The sequence below is a fragment of the Austrofundulus limnaeus genome, unplaced genomic scaffold (genome assembly GCF_001266775.1).
Source record: "Austrofundulus limnaeus strain Quisiro unplaced genomic scaffold, Austrofundulus_limnaeus-1.0 Scaffold890, whole genome shotgun sequence".
NCBI classification, from domain to species: Eukaryota; Metazoa; Chordata; class Actinopteri; order Cyprinodontiformes; family Rivulidae; genus Austrofundulus; species Austrofundulus limnaeus.
This window is the reverse complement of record NW_013953292.1, coordinates 22,728-39,219: the sequence shown is the minus strand read 5'-3', so window position 1 is coordinate 39,219 and position 16,492 is coordinate 22,728. Positions and strand designations below refer to the sequence as shown.

General features: G+C 46.0%; 1 protein-coding gene across 7 annotated transcripts in view; it reads right to left on the bottom strand.

The window, feature by feature from the left end:
• fat3a (FAT atypical cadherin 3a) overlaps positions 1 to 16,492 on the bottom strand; it is an 87,207-nt gene that overhangs the window by 48,007 nt on the left and 22,708 nt on the right. For 4 of the 7 annotated variants that reach the window (XM_014029365.1, XM_014029368.1, XM_014029371.1 and 1 more), the window contains 7 exons: positions 9,083 to 9,293; positions 6,268 to 8,996; positions 3,777 to 5,148; positions 3,089 to 3,285; positions 2,174 to 2,327; positions 1,831 to 2,064; positions 637 to 1,029 (listed from right to left, as the gene is read on the bottom strand). In XM_014029365.1, coding sequence (XP_013884819.1) covers positions 637 to 1,029; positions 1,831 to 2,064; positions 2,174 to 2,327; positions 3,089 to 3,285; positions 3,777 to 5,148; positions 6,268 to 8,996; positions 9,083 to 9,293 — 5,290 coding nt within the window. The remainder of the gene's footprint in view (positions 1 to 636; positions 1,030 to 1,830; positions 2,065 to 2,173; positions 2,328 to 3,088; positions 3,286 to 3,776; positions 5,149 to 6,267; positions 8,997 to 9,082; positions 9,294 to 16,492) is intronic. The other 3 variants (XM_014029366.1, XM_014029370.1, XM_014029372.1) reach the window with 1 other exon arrangement.

Genomic DNA, 16,492 nt, shown 5'->3' with positions numbered 1-16,492 from the left:
GGATGGATGGATTGACGGATGGATGGATGGATGATGGAGGATGGATGGATGGATGACGGATGGATGGATTGACGGATGGATGGATGGATGATGGATGGATGGATAGATGATGGATGATGGATGGATGATGGATGGACGATGGATGGATGGATGATGGATGGATGATGGATGGATAGATGATGGATGGATAGACGATGGATGGATGGATGAATGGATGGATGATGGATGGATGATGGATGGATAGATGATGGATGGATAGATGATGGATGGATGGATGATGGATGGATAGATGATGGATGGATGGTTGGATGGATGGATGGATGATGGATGGATGATGGATGGATAGATGATGGATGGATGGATGGATGGATGGATAGATGGATGGATGGATAGATGATGGATGGATGGATGGATGGATGGATGGATGGATGGATGGATGGATGGATGGATGGATGGATGGATGGACAGATGATAGATATTGTCCACAAGGGGAAACTTGTCTTGGACTTTGTACACTAAACAAAGATGCTTTCACAGTTAAAGACACTACAAACAGCAACAATCATGAGAGGCAGGAAGTGTCCTGGTCCTGGTCCTGGTCATGTAAACCAGCTGTAAGACTGAAGAGTCTCTCACCAGTCAGAGGGTGAATGTGGAACTTCCTGTGCTCGTTGCCTGATCGGATGCTGTACGTGATCTCTGCGTTGGTACCGATGTCTTTGCTGGCAGCGTAAACTCTCACCACCTCGGTGCCGACGCGCACATCCTCTGGTACCGTTGCCAGCTGATCCCGGCGCTCGAACACAGGAGGGTTGTCGTTGATGTCTAACACGGTGATCGTGACGTTGACCAGTGAGGAGAGAGGCTGAGGTGAGCCCTGATCTGACGCACACACAGTGATCTGATGGGTTGGCTGGACTTCACGATCCAGAGTGTGCTCCAGGACGACGATGCCTGAGACCTGATCGATGGAGAAGAGTCCTCCTGCAGAATCAGCCAGGGAGTAGACCACCGTCCGACCTGGACCTGCTGCAGAGGTCAGATAAGAAGAGTCAGATCCTTGTTAGGTCTTACTGCATGTCAGACCCTTAACTTCTGTCTTCATACCTTTAGACCATTGGTGTCCAACATCAGTCCTCCAGGGCAGGTGTCCTGCATGTTTTAGGCCTGCCCTGGTTCAACACAGCTGAACCTAAGGAGTGCCTAATTAGTAGGCCTTTGCAGAGGAGTCCTGCTAATTAAGCCCTCATTAGGTTCAGCTGTGTTGAACCAGGGCAGCTCCTAAAACATGCAGGAAACTGGCCCTGGAAGACTGACTTTGGACACCACTGCTTTAGACCATCAGACCATTAGACCATGAGCAATCTTTTTACAGAAAGTCTGAAGATCAAAATGTAGACATTTATTTTTGCCTTGATTTACTTTTTTATTCATGACATAAATCTTTCTGTAGCTCATCATACAAATAAAACAAAGAAAACGAGAAAACCCTTCCTGTCTTCCCTTTGACCCATGTGTTTTATGACCACACAGCCTTTATAATTTTATCATGTCAAACAAAGCCAACCTCAGATAATAATAATAATAATAAAATGTTCATTAATAATTAGTAATATATAATTCATTATATCATGATTTAAAGAAACGCCATGTGACAGTGATTGTAGGCAAGGCGGTGGGCGTGGCTTAAAACTCCACATCACCTTATTTTTCTCCATTAGACCTGAGTATTATTAAACTTTTCACCGTGATGTACAGGGTTTATTTTTCCATCCTAAATAAACGACAACATTTGTGATGTGATCCTATAATCAGCAGGAGTTTCATCACCTTCATCAGGATCTATGGCCTGTATACGAGTGAGCAGAGCCTTGATGGCGGTGTCTTCATACACACTGGCAGTATACTGTGACATGGTGAAGGTGGGGGGGTTGTCGTTCACATCGGTCACTGTCAGATGAAGCTCAGCGCTGCACCACCGGCCTCCACCATCAGCTGCCTGAGTAATTAACCTGTAGTGAGGTGTGGTCTCATGGTCCAGAGTTACTGATGACTTGATTTCACCTGAGCAGGAATCAAAAACACAATAAAAAGTCAGGGGAAGCCACGGAGACCACAGAGTTTAGAATAAAACATATAAAGGTATATTTCCAAAGCTGCCCTCTATCCTTACCGGTGTCCGGATCCATGTTGAAGTCCTGGGATCCAGAACCATGCAGGGAGTAATGAATCCGAGCACTGTTTCCTACATCTGCATCTGTGGCTCCAACTCTCAGCACCATGCTGTGGACCGGGAGGTCCTCTGGAATACTGGCAGAGTAAACCGCCTGTAAACAAATATCAAACACACATGAACTCCAAACAATTCAAAGATCATGAGGACAAACTAGCTGCATTTCCATTGACCATGAAAATGCGCAAATTAGAATTTCGAAAATAAATTTGCTCAATGGAAACACTTTAATTCCGAAAAAATTACATTTTTCGACAAAATGTTTTTGCGCTAGGATGAGGTGGTATTTTGGCCGTATCGAAATTGGTGTTTTTCACAAAACTGCAATGGAAACACTTTTTTCACATCACGGGAGTCACGTGATCAACAACGGGCTGTTTCTACTGGCGAAAAAGACGATGACGAAAAAGTTAACAGGGAGTAGAAATAGTAGTAATATCACAGAAGTAGTATGAAATAGTAAACTCACCGACTACAATTTCCCAAAAACACAGCACACGTAGCCACTCCCAAGTAGGGACTTGTTGCTGGAAAGCCTCGATAAAAGACGCTGACGTCTGATGATGAGCGCTAGTGTCGCGGTAGCAATATGCTAACGTGTTTACATCCATCCCTGCCATGTTTGTAATGACTTATCGTGAGAACAAATGTATTCACACGTTACTTTAATAGCATTTCTTACTTAATGGAAACATCGCAGTTGCGAAACTGTGTTTTTCGACATTAACAGAATATCGACAAAGTTTTGCGCACGTTTGCAATGGAAACGCAGCTACTGACATTCAACGCTCATTAAACAGCATCAGACCAACTATTGTTGCATCTCATGTGAAATAGGACACGTTTTAAAGTCACCTGGTCACAGATGGGGTTGTTGTCATTGACGTCAAGAACTGTCACCTCCACAGTCGTCTGGGAAACAAAAAGTCCATCAGTCGCAGTGACATTGATGATGTAGAGATTGCGCTCTTCCCGATCCAGTGGTCCCTTCACGTACATCTTCCATTCTCCCTGAACCAGGCCGAGTGCAAACACACCATGATGATTCCCACCTGGATAACACACAGTCACACAGGTTCAATCAGACACAAAAAGATGTGCAATGTTTTATTAAATAGCCATCAAAACCCTGGGAATTTGTCCTGCGATGTGTTGTACAAGAGGCTGGGCACTCAGGAAGGACAGAAGGACTTGTGTGGACTGGTGAGACAGACATCAGGCTGAAAGGACGAGCAGCAGGATAGACTTGTTAAAGACAGAAGTGATAATGTTCTAACAGGTGAGGAGAGAGAAGAACTTTGAGGAGCTGATGAAGAGGATATCAGGGAAAGATGAATAGAGCAGGAAATGGGAAAGATCAGTGAGCTTCAGTTCAGAAAGCTTTGAAGAGGCTGAAGAAAAGGAAGGCAGGTGGACATCAGTGGAGGGATGGAAATATCTAGAAGAGTCTCTAATAAATGGTCTTTACAGCCTGATGGATCAGTGTGTTAGCAGGATGACTTGGCTACAAAACACACAGGTATGTATTCACAGCCCTACTCACCTGTGATGAGGTAACTGACATGTCGATTGACAGCAGAGTTGTCGTCATCCCTGGTGTTCAGCATGGCTACCACCTCACCGGGGGGGCTGCTCTCCTGAACTGAACTGAAGTAGTAGCTCTCCATGAACCTGGGCGGGTGGTCGTTGATGTCTGACACAGCCACCGTCACTGTGGTGGTACTGGACAGGGACAGGGTCTCTCCAAGATCTGAAGCCACAACTGTGAACATGTAGCTTGGGTTGGTCTCGTGGTCTAATTCTTTGCGTGTAAAGATCCAGCCAGTGTTACTGTCTATGCTGAAGGTACGAGCCAACGTTTCTGAACCCTCCTCTGCTTGGATTGATGAGCCAAGACTGTAGGTGACTTGGCCATTGGCCCCTGAGTCTGGGTCCTGAGCTTTGATTTGGATGATTTTAGTTCCAACGGTCATTCCTTCCATAACCGTAGTAGCGTAGGAGTTGGCCTCAAAAGCTGGTTTATTGTCATTAAGGTCCAAAATTTTGACCTCAACATCCACAGAAGACACAGAGTTCAGCTTTGTCTGTTGTGCAGTGGCAATGATTTTAAAATAAAATCCTTTGATGACCTCATGGTCCAAGGGTTTGTCCAGTTTGATCACTCCTGTATCCTTTTCCACAACTAAAACACCATCCTGGTTGTTTTCACCCGTTTCTCCATTAACAGAGGCAAAGGTCACAGGGACTGACGTATGTTCAGGAGGAACGTTGAGGTGAACGGTCCCTATGACTGAACCTATAGGTGTGTTCTCTGGTATGCTGAAGATGTAATAATGCTGACTAAAGAAAGGAATGAAAGCATCAGGAGACAGGACGTGAATGTAAACAGGCACTAGAGAGTGTCTAACTGGATTCCCTCCATCAACAGCCTTCACAAAAAAGGATAACACAGAGTTCCTCAAGTGACTGAAGCTGCCTTTAGTCACCATCCAACCACTGTCTGGGTCTATTTCCAGAATGTCTGCTACAGGGACATGAGCCTCACTATACAGTGAAAACGTTACTTTGGCATTAGTGCCATAGTCAGGATCCTGAGCCTGAATTTGTGTTATCAAAAAGCCTTGGGTGACATCGTATTTGAGTGAGGCTCGGTACTCTGAGGCACTAAAGCGTGGTGCATTATCATTTTCATCCACGATAGTAAGATGTACTGTGCAAAAAGAGACACGTCCACCTGAATCCTGAGCTGCTACAGTGAGAACAATGTCCTTATTGGATGGATCCTCACGGTCCAGCTTCTCTGCTGTGCTGATCTGACCCTTGTTATCGATGTTGAACTGGTCATTGCCCACATCGTTAACGAAGGAATAAGTGACAAGACCAAACTCTCCTGGGTCTGCATCTGTTGCCTTCACCTGGAATAAAAACAGTGTGTTTGTGAATAACTGAACACTTGGCAAGAATAATTACATTTAATCACTGTTTGCATGTTGAGAAAAGACGAGCCATTTTAGTTATTTATCCTTGAAACCATGACTCATGTTGACTCCATCAGTTATCAACATTTTAGAAAAATACTGTATGGGATTAGGGCATTACTCTCTGGTATGACAGCACCAGAGTTTGTTCCAACGGTTATAAAACTAAGTTTTATTGTCACTTCCGCCAAGGGAGGAGGTAATGGTTTTGGTCGTGTATGTCTGTCTGTCTGTCTGTCTGTGGACAAAATTACTCAAAAACTTGTGGACGGATTGTCATGACATTTTTATCACATGTAGATTTCGGCCAAAGGAACATACCAATAAATTTTGGTGATGTTCCGGATCACGAAGCGGATACAGGAATTTTTCTTTCAATTCAAGTGAATCAGCCAGGCTACGCAAAGTGTCATTACATCAGATGCATGTCTGCAGGAAACAGGAAGTGAAGTCACAAACTCACTGGGACTACACCTCTGAGGATGTCTACTATCAGGAAAGTTGTGATTATTCTGTTATCAACTAGTTTTGGTGATGTCATATGCTGTCTGGAGACGTAGAGAAAGAAATGAGATTCTCTTCACGTTACGGGAATAACAGAAGACACCGACAGCGGGGGCAAGGTCCTGTTGCAGCTGAGCCGAAGCTTAATCCAGGACCAGTTTGTGGATGAATAATGTCGGGTGACGAGTCTGACTTTTTTTTCGTGTTGGACTCCACCGGGAAGAAATCCCATGCATACTGCCTGCTTAAATGTTCGCTACGTCAGAACTTATTCGGCAAATGTGTTTCCATCTCTCCTTTTGTGCATTTACTCTATTACAGGATGGGGGAAATTGGCCTTGGCGGAGGTTTGCACTCTCCAAGTGCTTCTAGTTTTTAACGTATTTTAAAGTTGCTTAAAAGTTAATCACTTGTACATTTACACCCAGTCATTATTTACTGAGCATTTGGACAAAAGACAAGCACACACATACTGTACACAAACACACATACCTGGCTTCAACCTTTTGTCAGAAGATAATAAATACCTCTGTGAACCCTGAATGCACTGACCTGAATCACTTTGGTTCCTGCAGGAGCGTTCTCTTTTAACTCGGCCTCGTATGCATTCTGTTCAAACACAGGTTTGTGCAGGTTGGCTCCCAGCACTTTGACGTGCACCTGTGCAGTGCTGGTGAACACTCCGTCAGATACCGACACGTTTAGGTTGTAGGCAGGCTCCATCCTTTGCTTGCGGTGACTGGACAGTGTGATGATTCCTGTATTTCTTTCCATCACAAAATCCATCCTTTCATTTCCTGATAAAATGCTGTACTCCAGTTTGTCAGAGTCAGACCTATCAGCATCAGAGGCCTGAACACAGGTAACAAAGTGTCCTTTTGGTGCTAACTCGCTGACATATGCCTCATAGAGTAGCTGGTTAAAAACTGGAGGATTGTCATTCATGTCATTTAACACAACAGTCACTGAGACTTCACTGCTGAGTGATGGGAAACCATTATCAGTGGCCCTGACAACAAAGATGTACTCCTGGACTACTTCATGGTCCAGCATACGTGCTGTCAGAATCAATCCACTGCTACTGTCAATGTGGAAGTAATCTGTGCTGTTATGTACATCGGAGAATATCTGATAACGAACTACGTTGTTCTTCTCTGAGTCTTTGTCTGTGGCAGTAACTTGAATTGCAGGAGTTCCAATCATGGCCGTTTCAGACAGGACCACCCTGTAGGACATCTTGTTGAAGACAGGTGGGTTATCATTGATGTCTTGAACAAACACATCAACAGTAACTTCAGCATGGGCTCCTGTCAGAAAGTCTGTGGCTCTGATGGTCAGGTGGTAAGATGACGTTGTTTCATAATCCAAAGAGTGGATTACACTTATGATGCCGGTATCAAACCCAATATCAAACTGAAGAGATGGATCCCCACCAACAATGGTATAGATTATGTTTTGACCTTCAGGACTAGTCGCATTGATGCTAAGAATGGGTGTGTGCACATCCACGTCCTCATTTACAGAAACTAAATAAAAGGATTTGTCAAAGACAGGCATGGCTTTGTTGACTACAGTGATGGGAAACTCAACAGTAGAAGAGAGGGGATGGTACCCACCATCTCTGGCATATATCAGCAGCTGATAATCCATGTTGGATAAATCAGACTCAAACGATCTCTTCAGGCTGATAGTACCTGTCTGCTGATTAATTTCAAAATGACCATGGTCCTCCTTCAGATAGTAAGACACCTCTCCGTTGACGCCTTTGTCACCATCCACTGCAGTGACGCTGAAAATGGGTGATCCTGGTTCAGCTTCTACTTGAACTGCTGCATAATAAGGAAGTCCAACAAACACAGGTGCATTGTCGTTAATATCCTCAACTTGAACTTTTACCATAACTCTGGCCACGTGCAGATGGTCATGCTCCCTTCTTGCCTCAACAATTAGCTCATAAAACTCTTGTTCTTCACGGTCAAAGGGTATTCCTGTGGTTTGGATAACACCAAATGTTGGGCGGATTTTGAAACGTGTCCCAGCATTCAGCAGAGTATACTTCAGAGGTTCATTGAGGCGGTTTCCCACAACACTGACCACAGCCACTTTGGTTATGTTGGACACATTTTCTTTAATGGAAGAAAAGTAAATGCTTTGAGTAAAACTGAGACCAGAGTCCAAAGATTCTTTGACAAGTACAGTCACCGAAGCAGCGCTGGAGAATTTTCCATCTGAAACTCGGACACTAAAGCGAAAAAGCTCTTTGGTGAAGCTGCTGTTTTTTACAACAATAATTCCACTGGAAGGTTTTATGGCAAAGTTCTGCAATACCCCATCAGTCAGGGAGTATGTGAGCTCTGTAGGAACATCACTGTCAGGGTCCACAGCAGACAGGTGCAACAGTTCCACTCCAACATAGGTGGGCAAAAGCAGTACTGTTTCATAGGTGCTTTGGGTGAAGTAGGGGGGTGAGTCATTGGAGTCTGTCACTTGTATCGTGACCTCAGTTGGACTGTCTGCTGTTAACTGTGGCCTTCCGTTGTCTCTGACATGAACATGGAAGTGGAAAGTGGAAAATGTCTCATGGTCTAGATTAGCAATGGTTCTAATGGAGCCAGTTCCGGAGTCCACGGTGAAGAACATTTTGGCAGTGTCTTCAACAATCTGGTAGACCAGCAGGGAGTTTTGGTTAGAGTCAGCATCAGTTGCTCTGATTACTAGAGGCAGGTTATCGGTGTTTAAGACCACACTGTTGAGTGGTGCTACCTCACTGATGCTGCCATGATAGTGGTCCTGCTGAAACATTGGTGGATTATCATTCTCATCCACTATCTGGATTAGCAAGGTGGCATTGGAGGCCATTCCAGCCATGTTGGCAGCCTGGACTGTAAGGGTATAAGATGCTACGGTCTCATAGTCTAGAGGCCTTTGAGTAGTAATGACTCCACTGTATTGATTTATTTGAAAAACTTGGTCTGTGTTGCCCTTCTTGATCTCATAAGTGAGGGTAGACAGGCTGATGGCACTGACTGTGGTGACTGAGGTCCCAACCATTACATTCTCTTTTATCTCAGTCTGGTACTCTGGTTGGGGGAACTTTGGGCCAGCATTGTCAGACAGAGTCACAGCAATACGGACAATTGAGGTCGTGGATAATGAAGGAGTGCCGCCGTCAGTGGCTCTGACAGTAATAACATAGTGACCTATGCTGGACAAGTCCAGGTGACGTGCAATTCTAATAATACCTAAAACTGACTCAATGGTGAAAGCATTCCCCGTGTTCCCTGTTAAAAACAATGACAGGAAATTATCAGTGCAGGGTATATAAATCTAAAATATGCTGGAGTAAGTAGTTATTAATGATGCCTACCTGCTTCAATGGAGTAATGTAGCTCTGCATTCTTGCCTTTGTCTTTGTCCATGGCAGTAACCTGAACTACAGCAGATCCTACTGCAGCAGACTCATAGACTGAGCCTTCGTACAAGGCACTTGTAAAAACCGGTACATGATCATTTATATCTTCCACTTCTATCAGAACACGAGCCAGATTCTTTCGGTATGGAAATTCTTGGTCTTTCACCTAAAAGAGACAAATAAAATAAATAAATTAATACCTAGCAAACAAAAAACAAAACAAAGTTAAATCAGCAAGGTGTTATCATTGTAATAAATGTAAAAAGGGTAGTAAAGAAAACACAATGACACAGTTGTCATTAATAAACATTTTTGAGTTTAAATTACTCATTTAAAAAGGATAGCTTGAATATGGTGTTCATTATGCAAAGACGTCTAAAACACATTTAAAATCAGAACAAATGAACTTTTATTCTGAAGTTAATGAAGTTTCACTTCCCGTCCAGTGAATTTTTCCAATTTAAAACCCGAGTGTGGATTTAAACTACATGAAATGATGTGTTTATGTTGCTAAATTCATGTGTAGATTAATCTCACTCCTCTACTAATGGAGAGTCATTAGTGTCTGTGTTTGCCTGGCCCAGAGAGATGTTTTGGTCACATGCATGAGGGTCTGAAATAGAGTGAAACTGACTGGGTATCAGACTTACTGCTGCATTGAAGGCTTTAAGACTGTGATGGATGTGCACTAGACTTGTCCAAAATTGTATTGTGTGTGATTGATTGTCAGAAAAATTGTCACTGTCAAGTTAGGTGCAGGAGGAATGAACCCAGATCCGGACGGAGGTTAATTTGACCAATTTTGTTGACCATCAAAACGTAATGTTATGCATATAACTACTGTTCCCTGAAGGAAAGGAATGAGGTTCAACACATCATGTATGGGAACCCACGCTCCTGCGTGTCCTGGCTGAAGCCACCTCTAATCACGCCTTTAGGCAGGTGACGTGATGACGACAGATGTCAAGCTCCGCCTGCACATATACTGTTGCCATCACAGTCACTCCTTAGTTCGGTAACTGCTCTTCACCGAGACCAGCTGTGCAGCGGGGCCACCATGTGTTGTACCTCGTTCCTTTCCTTCAGGGAACAGTAGTTATATGCATAACATTACGTTCCCTTTCAGTCAGTTCACTCGGTACAGCACATCATGTATGGGACATATATAAATGCCCCGCAGAGCAGCACCAAACTTGGGTCATATTAACATGCTAGTGCAGCACGTCAGACCCAGCGGAGAGCACAGAGTGAGCCACTGAAGGGGCTGTCACATCTGAGCGATAAAACTGAACAAACGTGTGCGGTGAAGACCAGCTGGCCGCAGCACAGATGTCACTCACAGGTACCCCTTTAAATAGGGCCCAGGACGCTGCTACACCCCTGGTGGAGTGAGCTCTCACACCAGATGGGACTGGGAGACCCCTGCTGCTGTAAGCGAAAGAGATAGCCTCCACAATCCAGTGGGAGAGTCTCTGTCTGGACAGAGTCCTGCCCCTGAGTGGGTTAGCAACACACACAAACAGCTGATCACATGACCTCACCTCCTGTGTGCGGTCAATGTAAATGCGCAGTGCACGTATGGACACAAAGAATGTAACCTCCTCTGTTCCTCAGATGCAAAATGGGAAGGATAAAAACTAGAAAGCTCAATAGACATGGAGCTGTAGTTAGAAGGTATCACCTTAGGGAGATACATTGAGTTTGGATGCAGCACCACCTTGGAGCCATCAGGTGAAAACTGAATACAGGAGGGATTCACAGACAGAGCATGGAGATCCCCGACCCGTTTAACAGTTGTTAGTGCCAGAAGCAACACARCTTTATATRAAAGGAACTTCAAATCCAMWGACTCCAGGGGCTCAAAAGGGGGGTCACAGAGAGCCTCGAGCACCACAGTAAGATCCCAGGTAGGGATACTGGGTTTAATAACAGGCCGCAGCCTACGGACCCCCTTCAGAAAACACACTGCTAAAGGGTGAGCACCCGGCTTAACTCCATCAAAACCCACATGGCAAGCAGAGATAGCTGCCAAGTAGACTTTAATTGTGGAAAAAGCCAGACCTTTATCCAGTAGCTCCTGTAGGAATGTTAAAACATCCACCATAGAGCACTGAAACGGGACAATGTGCCTAACCTCACACCACTGCTCGAAAGCGTGCCACTTGTAGGTGTATAAACCTCTAGTGGAGGGCGCTCTCGCGTTCTGGATAGTTGCCACCACTGCCGGGGGAAAGCCTCTGGCTAGCAAGCAGGACCTTTCAGCAGGTAGGCGTGCAGCCTCCACAACTCTGGGTGTGGGTGAAATATAGCCTGATAGACCCTGATAGGCCTTGATAGACAGGAAATGCACGCTGCACCACTGCAAGAGAGTGTGAGGCAGTTCCAACAGGGGAAGAGACCGTGTTCCCCCCTGTCTGTTTATTTATGACACTACAGTCGTGTTGTCTGTTCTGATCAGAACATGTTGGTTCTGCAGAACTGGACAAAATTGTTTCAGTGCTAACAGAACTGCTAACAATTCCAGGCAGTTTATGTGGAGTCTGGACTGCTTCAGAGTCCAAACCCCCCTCACTGCCGCACCATCGCACAGAGCCCCCCACCCCACCAGGGAGACGTCTGTGGATACCACTTTGTGAAAGTACACTCTCCCTATCGGTGAGCCTCGGCATAGCAGGCCGGGTTCCCTCCAAGGACTGAGAGCCCTCATGCATGAGGCAGTTATCGTTAGCTTTCTGTGGTGGTGACGTAATGCACACAGCCGGTGAGAGCGGGATCAATGCTGAAACCGGTACATTTTTAGCAGCCCGAGTGGTACGACTGCGATCATAGAAGCCATCATGCCTAACAGTTGCAGAATGGTCTGAAAACGCAGTTTGYGTCCCAGTTGAAACTGAGCGAGGCAGCGGTGAAATGCAGCTACTCTGTTTTCTGAGAGACGTGCTCTGCCCAACAGGGAGCATATTTCTAACCCGAGGAAAGAAAACTGCTGACTCGGAGTCAATAAGCTTTTCTGAAAATTTACAGAAAAACCCAGAGCCTGAATGTGCAACAGAACCTGAGACAGATGCTCTGTAGCTTGCTCCTTGGAGCTGGCTATCAGAGCCCAGTCGTTCAGGTACGCTAACAGGCGAACTCCTTTCTCCCTGAGAGGAGCTAACGCCGCTTCGATACACTTTGAAAAGGTGCGGGGCATCAGCGACAGACTGAATGGTAGCACCAGGTATTCGTATGCCACGCCTTCGAACGCAAACCTCAGAAATTTCCTGTGGTCCGGGTGAATCACTACATGGAAGTAAGCATCTGCTAAATCGACGGTCGCAAACCAGTCGCCCGGGCTGACCGAATGCAGAAACTGCCTGAGTGTTAGCATTTTAAACCTGTAGGTTCGTAGAAACTTGTTTAACACCCTCAGGTCTAAAATCGGACGGAGGCTGCCATCTTTTTTCGGAACAACAAAATAACGGCTGTACCAACCTTTGTTTATGTCCGAAGAGGGGACCACATGTATGGCTCCTTTCGCCAGTAGCGTGTTTATTTCCTCTCTCAAAACCACGGCTGCTTTGTTTCCAACAACAGTGTTTAACACGGTGTTGAAACGGGGCGGCCGTATGCAGAATTGTAGTCGGTAACCCATGGCGACAATTCTCTCTACCCAAGGGGATGGTGCACATGCGCGCCAGAGAGAGAGTCGCGTCGCTAGGCGACCGACTTGTGTTAGCAAAGTCCTGCTGCCCTCTGTCGCATGAGAGAGACGCAGCATTATATGACTGTCGCTCACAACTTTTCTGATTTTTTGTGTGTGAAGTGTTTCCTTTATTGACATATTCAACAAGTTTACACAACCATTTTGTACATTTACATTCTGAACATTTAGCGCACCCAAACTGGGGGATTTTTGTACAAACAGTGTGTGTGTGGGGTGGGACTGGTGCTTGGGAGACTGTGTTATAGAAACGCAGCGCCTCTTGGGGCTGGTTTCCTGAACAGTACGAACAAAATGTCGCTTGGGCGGCAGCCGAAAACTGGCGAACATGTCTCCCTGGTCCCGAAGTCCCTGCAGTGACAGTCCCACAGTTAGGAGGACTGCGTCTTCTTCCTCTTAGGCGTCGCGCCTTTCTGAAGACCCGGAGGTGGGTCCTTGCTCCAAGCCGACTGGTGGGGGTTTGGCCGTGGTTATGAGGCTGCGGTGGCTGGGTGCCTAGGCTCTCAGGCAGCACCGTTCTCTTCGCCAGAGGCGGCTGTGCGGCCGGCTTCTGTGTGCTGGTCTTGGGTCTCGAGTCCCATCTGGGGATTCTGCCTGCTTCTTCCTCAGCTCGAACTTCGCCTGAATAATGTCGAGAGACTGACCGAATAACCCAGCTGCCATAACTGGTTCATCCAGGTATGTGGCCCGGTCTCTGTCAGGGACATCAGAGAGTGTCAACCACAAATGTCTCTGTGCCAACACGGTTGAAGCCATTCCTCTGCCCAGGGAGAGCGCTATGCCGCGGGACGCATGGAGGATGTAGTCCGCGGTAAGTCTGATCTCATTTAAGAGAGGCAGCAGAGGACTCTCTGCCGGTACCTGGCTCTGAGCTCCGCCAGAGCCATAGCCTGGTAAGTCTGGAGCATGCTGATGGAGCTCAGGCCGCGAGCGGTGGTGGCCTGAGCCTTGTAGATTTTTTCAAGCTGTGCAGCAGAAAATCTACAGGGCTTGGAAGGCAGCGTGGTGGGTCCGCTCACACCATGGTTGTGAGACGGGGCGAAATACGCTGCCAGGAATGGCTCCATGGGAGTTATGTTCACCAGTCCAGCTTTTTCAGCTCCTTCCAAATCCAAATATGATCCATAACCGGGCACTGTGAAGCGGGTGGACAGAGGTTTGGTCCAGCAGGACGTCAGCTCAGAGACGAAGTCTGGGAACATAGGAAGGTGGTTTTTCACCGTGGTCGGTTCAGTGGGGAGAAAAAATCCAGCGAACCGCGACGGTTTTTGTGCAGGAGGGGGAGCAGGCCGCTCCACGTCCAGTTTCTGAGAAGCGCGACGACACAAAGAGAGAAAAGATGTGTCCTCCTGGTTTGCCCCCGCAGCAGCGGGGGCTTCTGGACTCGGACCGGGTTCATCGTCGTCTTCCGACAGACCATGCACATCCAGGCCAATGTCCAGCATGTCCTCATCTCCGTGGTGGAGGTCCAGATGAAACTGGGAGGCCTCCTCCTCTTCGTCGACTAACCCCTCCATATTCTCCACTTGGTCTGCCCAGCTGGAAGTGGGGTCTTCGACCGAGGGCTCCTCCTCGTCAGACTCGGACGGAACCGGGTTGCTAGACTCGGAGAGGAGAGGGTCCTGCCGCGCGACTGCAGCCTCRCCCAGCACKTTCTCCAAGAACTTAACCCGTCTCTCCAGGGTTGAGAATCGAAGCAGGCAGCAAAACGCACACGCTTCGGGTTCCGCCAGTGCCCTTCGAGTGTGGACGATCCCCAAACAGACCGGGCCAGCCTCGTGCTGGTCCTTTTTGTGAAGCAAGAAGCCGCACCCCCTGGGGACAGGGGCGAACTGAAGACTTCTGCTTCTTCTTGAGTAATTTTGTGCTCATCCCGAACCACAAAATTCTCTCTTTCGTCGAGGTAAGAAAGGTTTCTCAAAGTTAGCGCTCCGCAGGCAGACACAGTTACCAGTAGGCAGCTGCAGCTGACACCAACAAAAGCCGTTAAACTAAATCCGAGAACCTTTGAACAAACAAAGCTAATTAGCAGCAGCTAACTGGCTAGGTTGGAAGAGGTGGGTGTTCTAGCGAGGTGAAGAGCAGTAGAACTAAGGAGTGACTGTGATGCAACAGTATATATATGTGCAGGCGGAGCCTGACATCTGTCGTCATCACGTCACCTGCCTAAAGGTGTGATTAGAGGTGGCTTCAGCCAGGACACGCAGAGGCGCGGTTTCCCATACATGATGTGTTTTACCGAGTGAATTGACTGAAAGAGAATTTTCGACAACCCAGGGTCCATATGACACCACACCAGTCCAGTTCAGTCCAGTCCAGTCCAGTCCAGTCCAGGAAGCAGAGCTGTAGTCTTACACACCTCTCTGCTGCTTCTCCTCTGTTACCCACCAAAACCCCCATTGAAACTGGGTACCAAATTAAATAAACTGAAAATAATAAAGTTCAAAAATAATAAACTAAACCAATCATATAAAAGCAAACTCTTTCACATTTCCAATACAGAAAAATTAAACCATTATATGTGAAAATATCTTTTCTCTAAATGAACCCGGGGGAGGAGAAAGGTATCTGGGTTTCTCTCCAGGGGCCTCATGCATAAAGAAGGGCGCAGCTTTCCTTTATACATCCCAACAAACGTGGAACTGAGCGTCTGTGACACCTCCCGACACGCCTCCATTTAACCCTTTAAAATCACTATGCACTTTTTACCCTAGGGCCCAAAACGGTCCCTCTCCGAAAAGTCAAATAAAAGTTAATCTGTAAATATTTTTTCTTCACTTTCAATGCATTAAATCTTTTCAACAACTTCAGACCTAACAGCACATATAAAGTTTTGTATTTTTTTTATATCTTTTACATTTTAATAACATTTTTGTCTGAAAACCCTCGATTTTCAAGGGGTTTCATGTGGGTTCAGTTTCATGACCGTTAGAGTTTAAACAATAAAAACTCAAACTAAATAAAAATCCAACACCGTGTTCAGATGCTCCTTACATCCAGAAAACACAACAGAGTCATATTTCTGTGGATTCAGGTCAGATTCATGACTTTGTGGGTTAAAACTGTCGACTGAAAAAATTTTGCGTGGCTGCCGCACATTCTCACGGCAGGTGAAAAGTGTGCGTAAATATACGCACACTTTCACGCAACGTTGGTTTTGGTACATCCAACGTAGGCGTAGAACCTGGCGCACGCAACTTTTTTACGAGTACACACCATTTATACATGAGGGCCGAATTATATTTATTAGTTATAATTCTTGATATTCAGTGTTTCTCATTTAAAATGGAAATCAGACCAAAAAAAACTTTTATTTGTCATTATGCATCATCCACCAGACTCTTATTCTTGTTTTTTCTGAGTTCCCAGATGTTTTATCTGACTTATTATTAAACACAGACAAAAGTCAGCAGTGCCAGGACTCTGGAGGATATGAACCCAGGAACGGAGCCTCAGCTCAGAGATCTTAAGAAGAAAATGTATATTTATGACCCCCGCACGCAAAGCGTAAGAGGGAGTCATATTGTTTTCGTACTGTTTTTTTTTCTAGCTGCACCACTCAACACAAAATTTGGCAGGGCTGTAGATGAGTCTGACCTACACTGCGCCAGCCAACGGTTTTACGATAGACCCCATATTTGAGGAGGGGGCTCCTTTCAAAG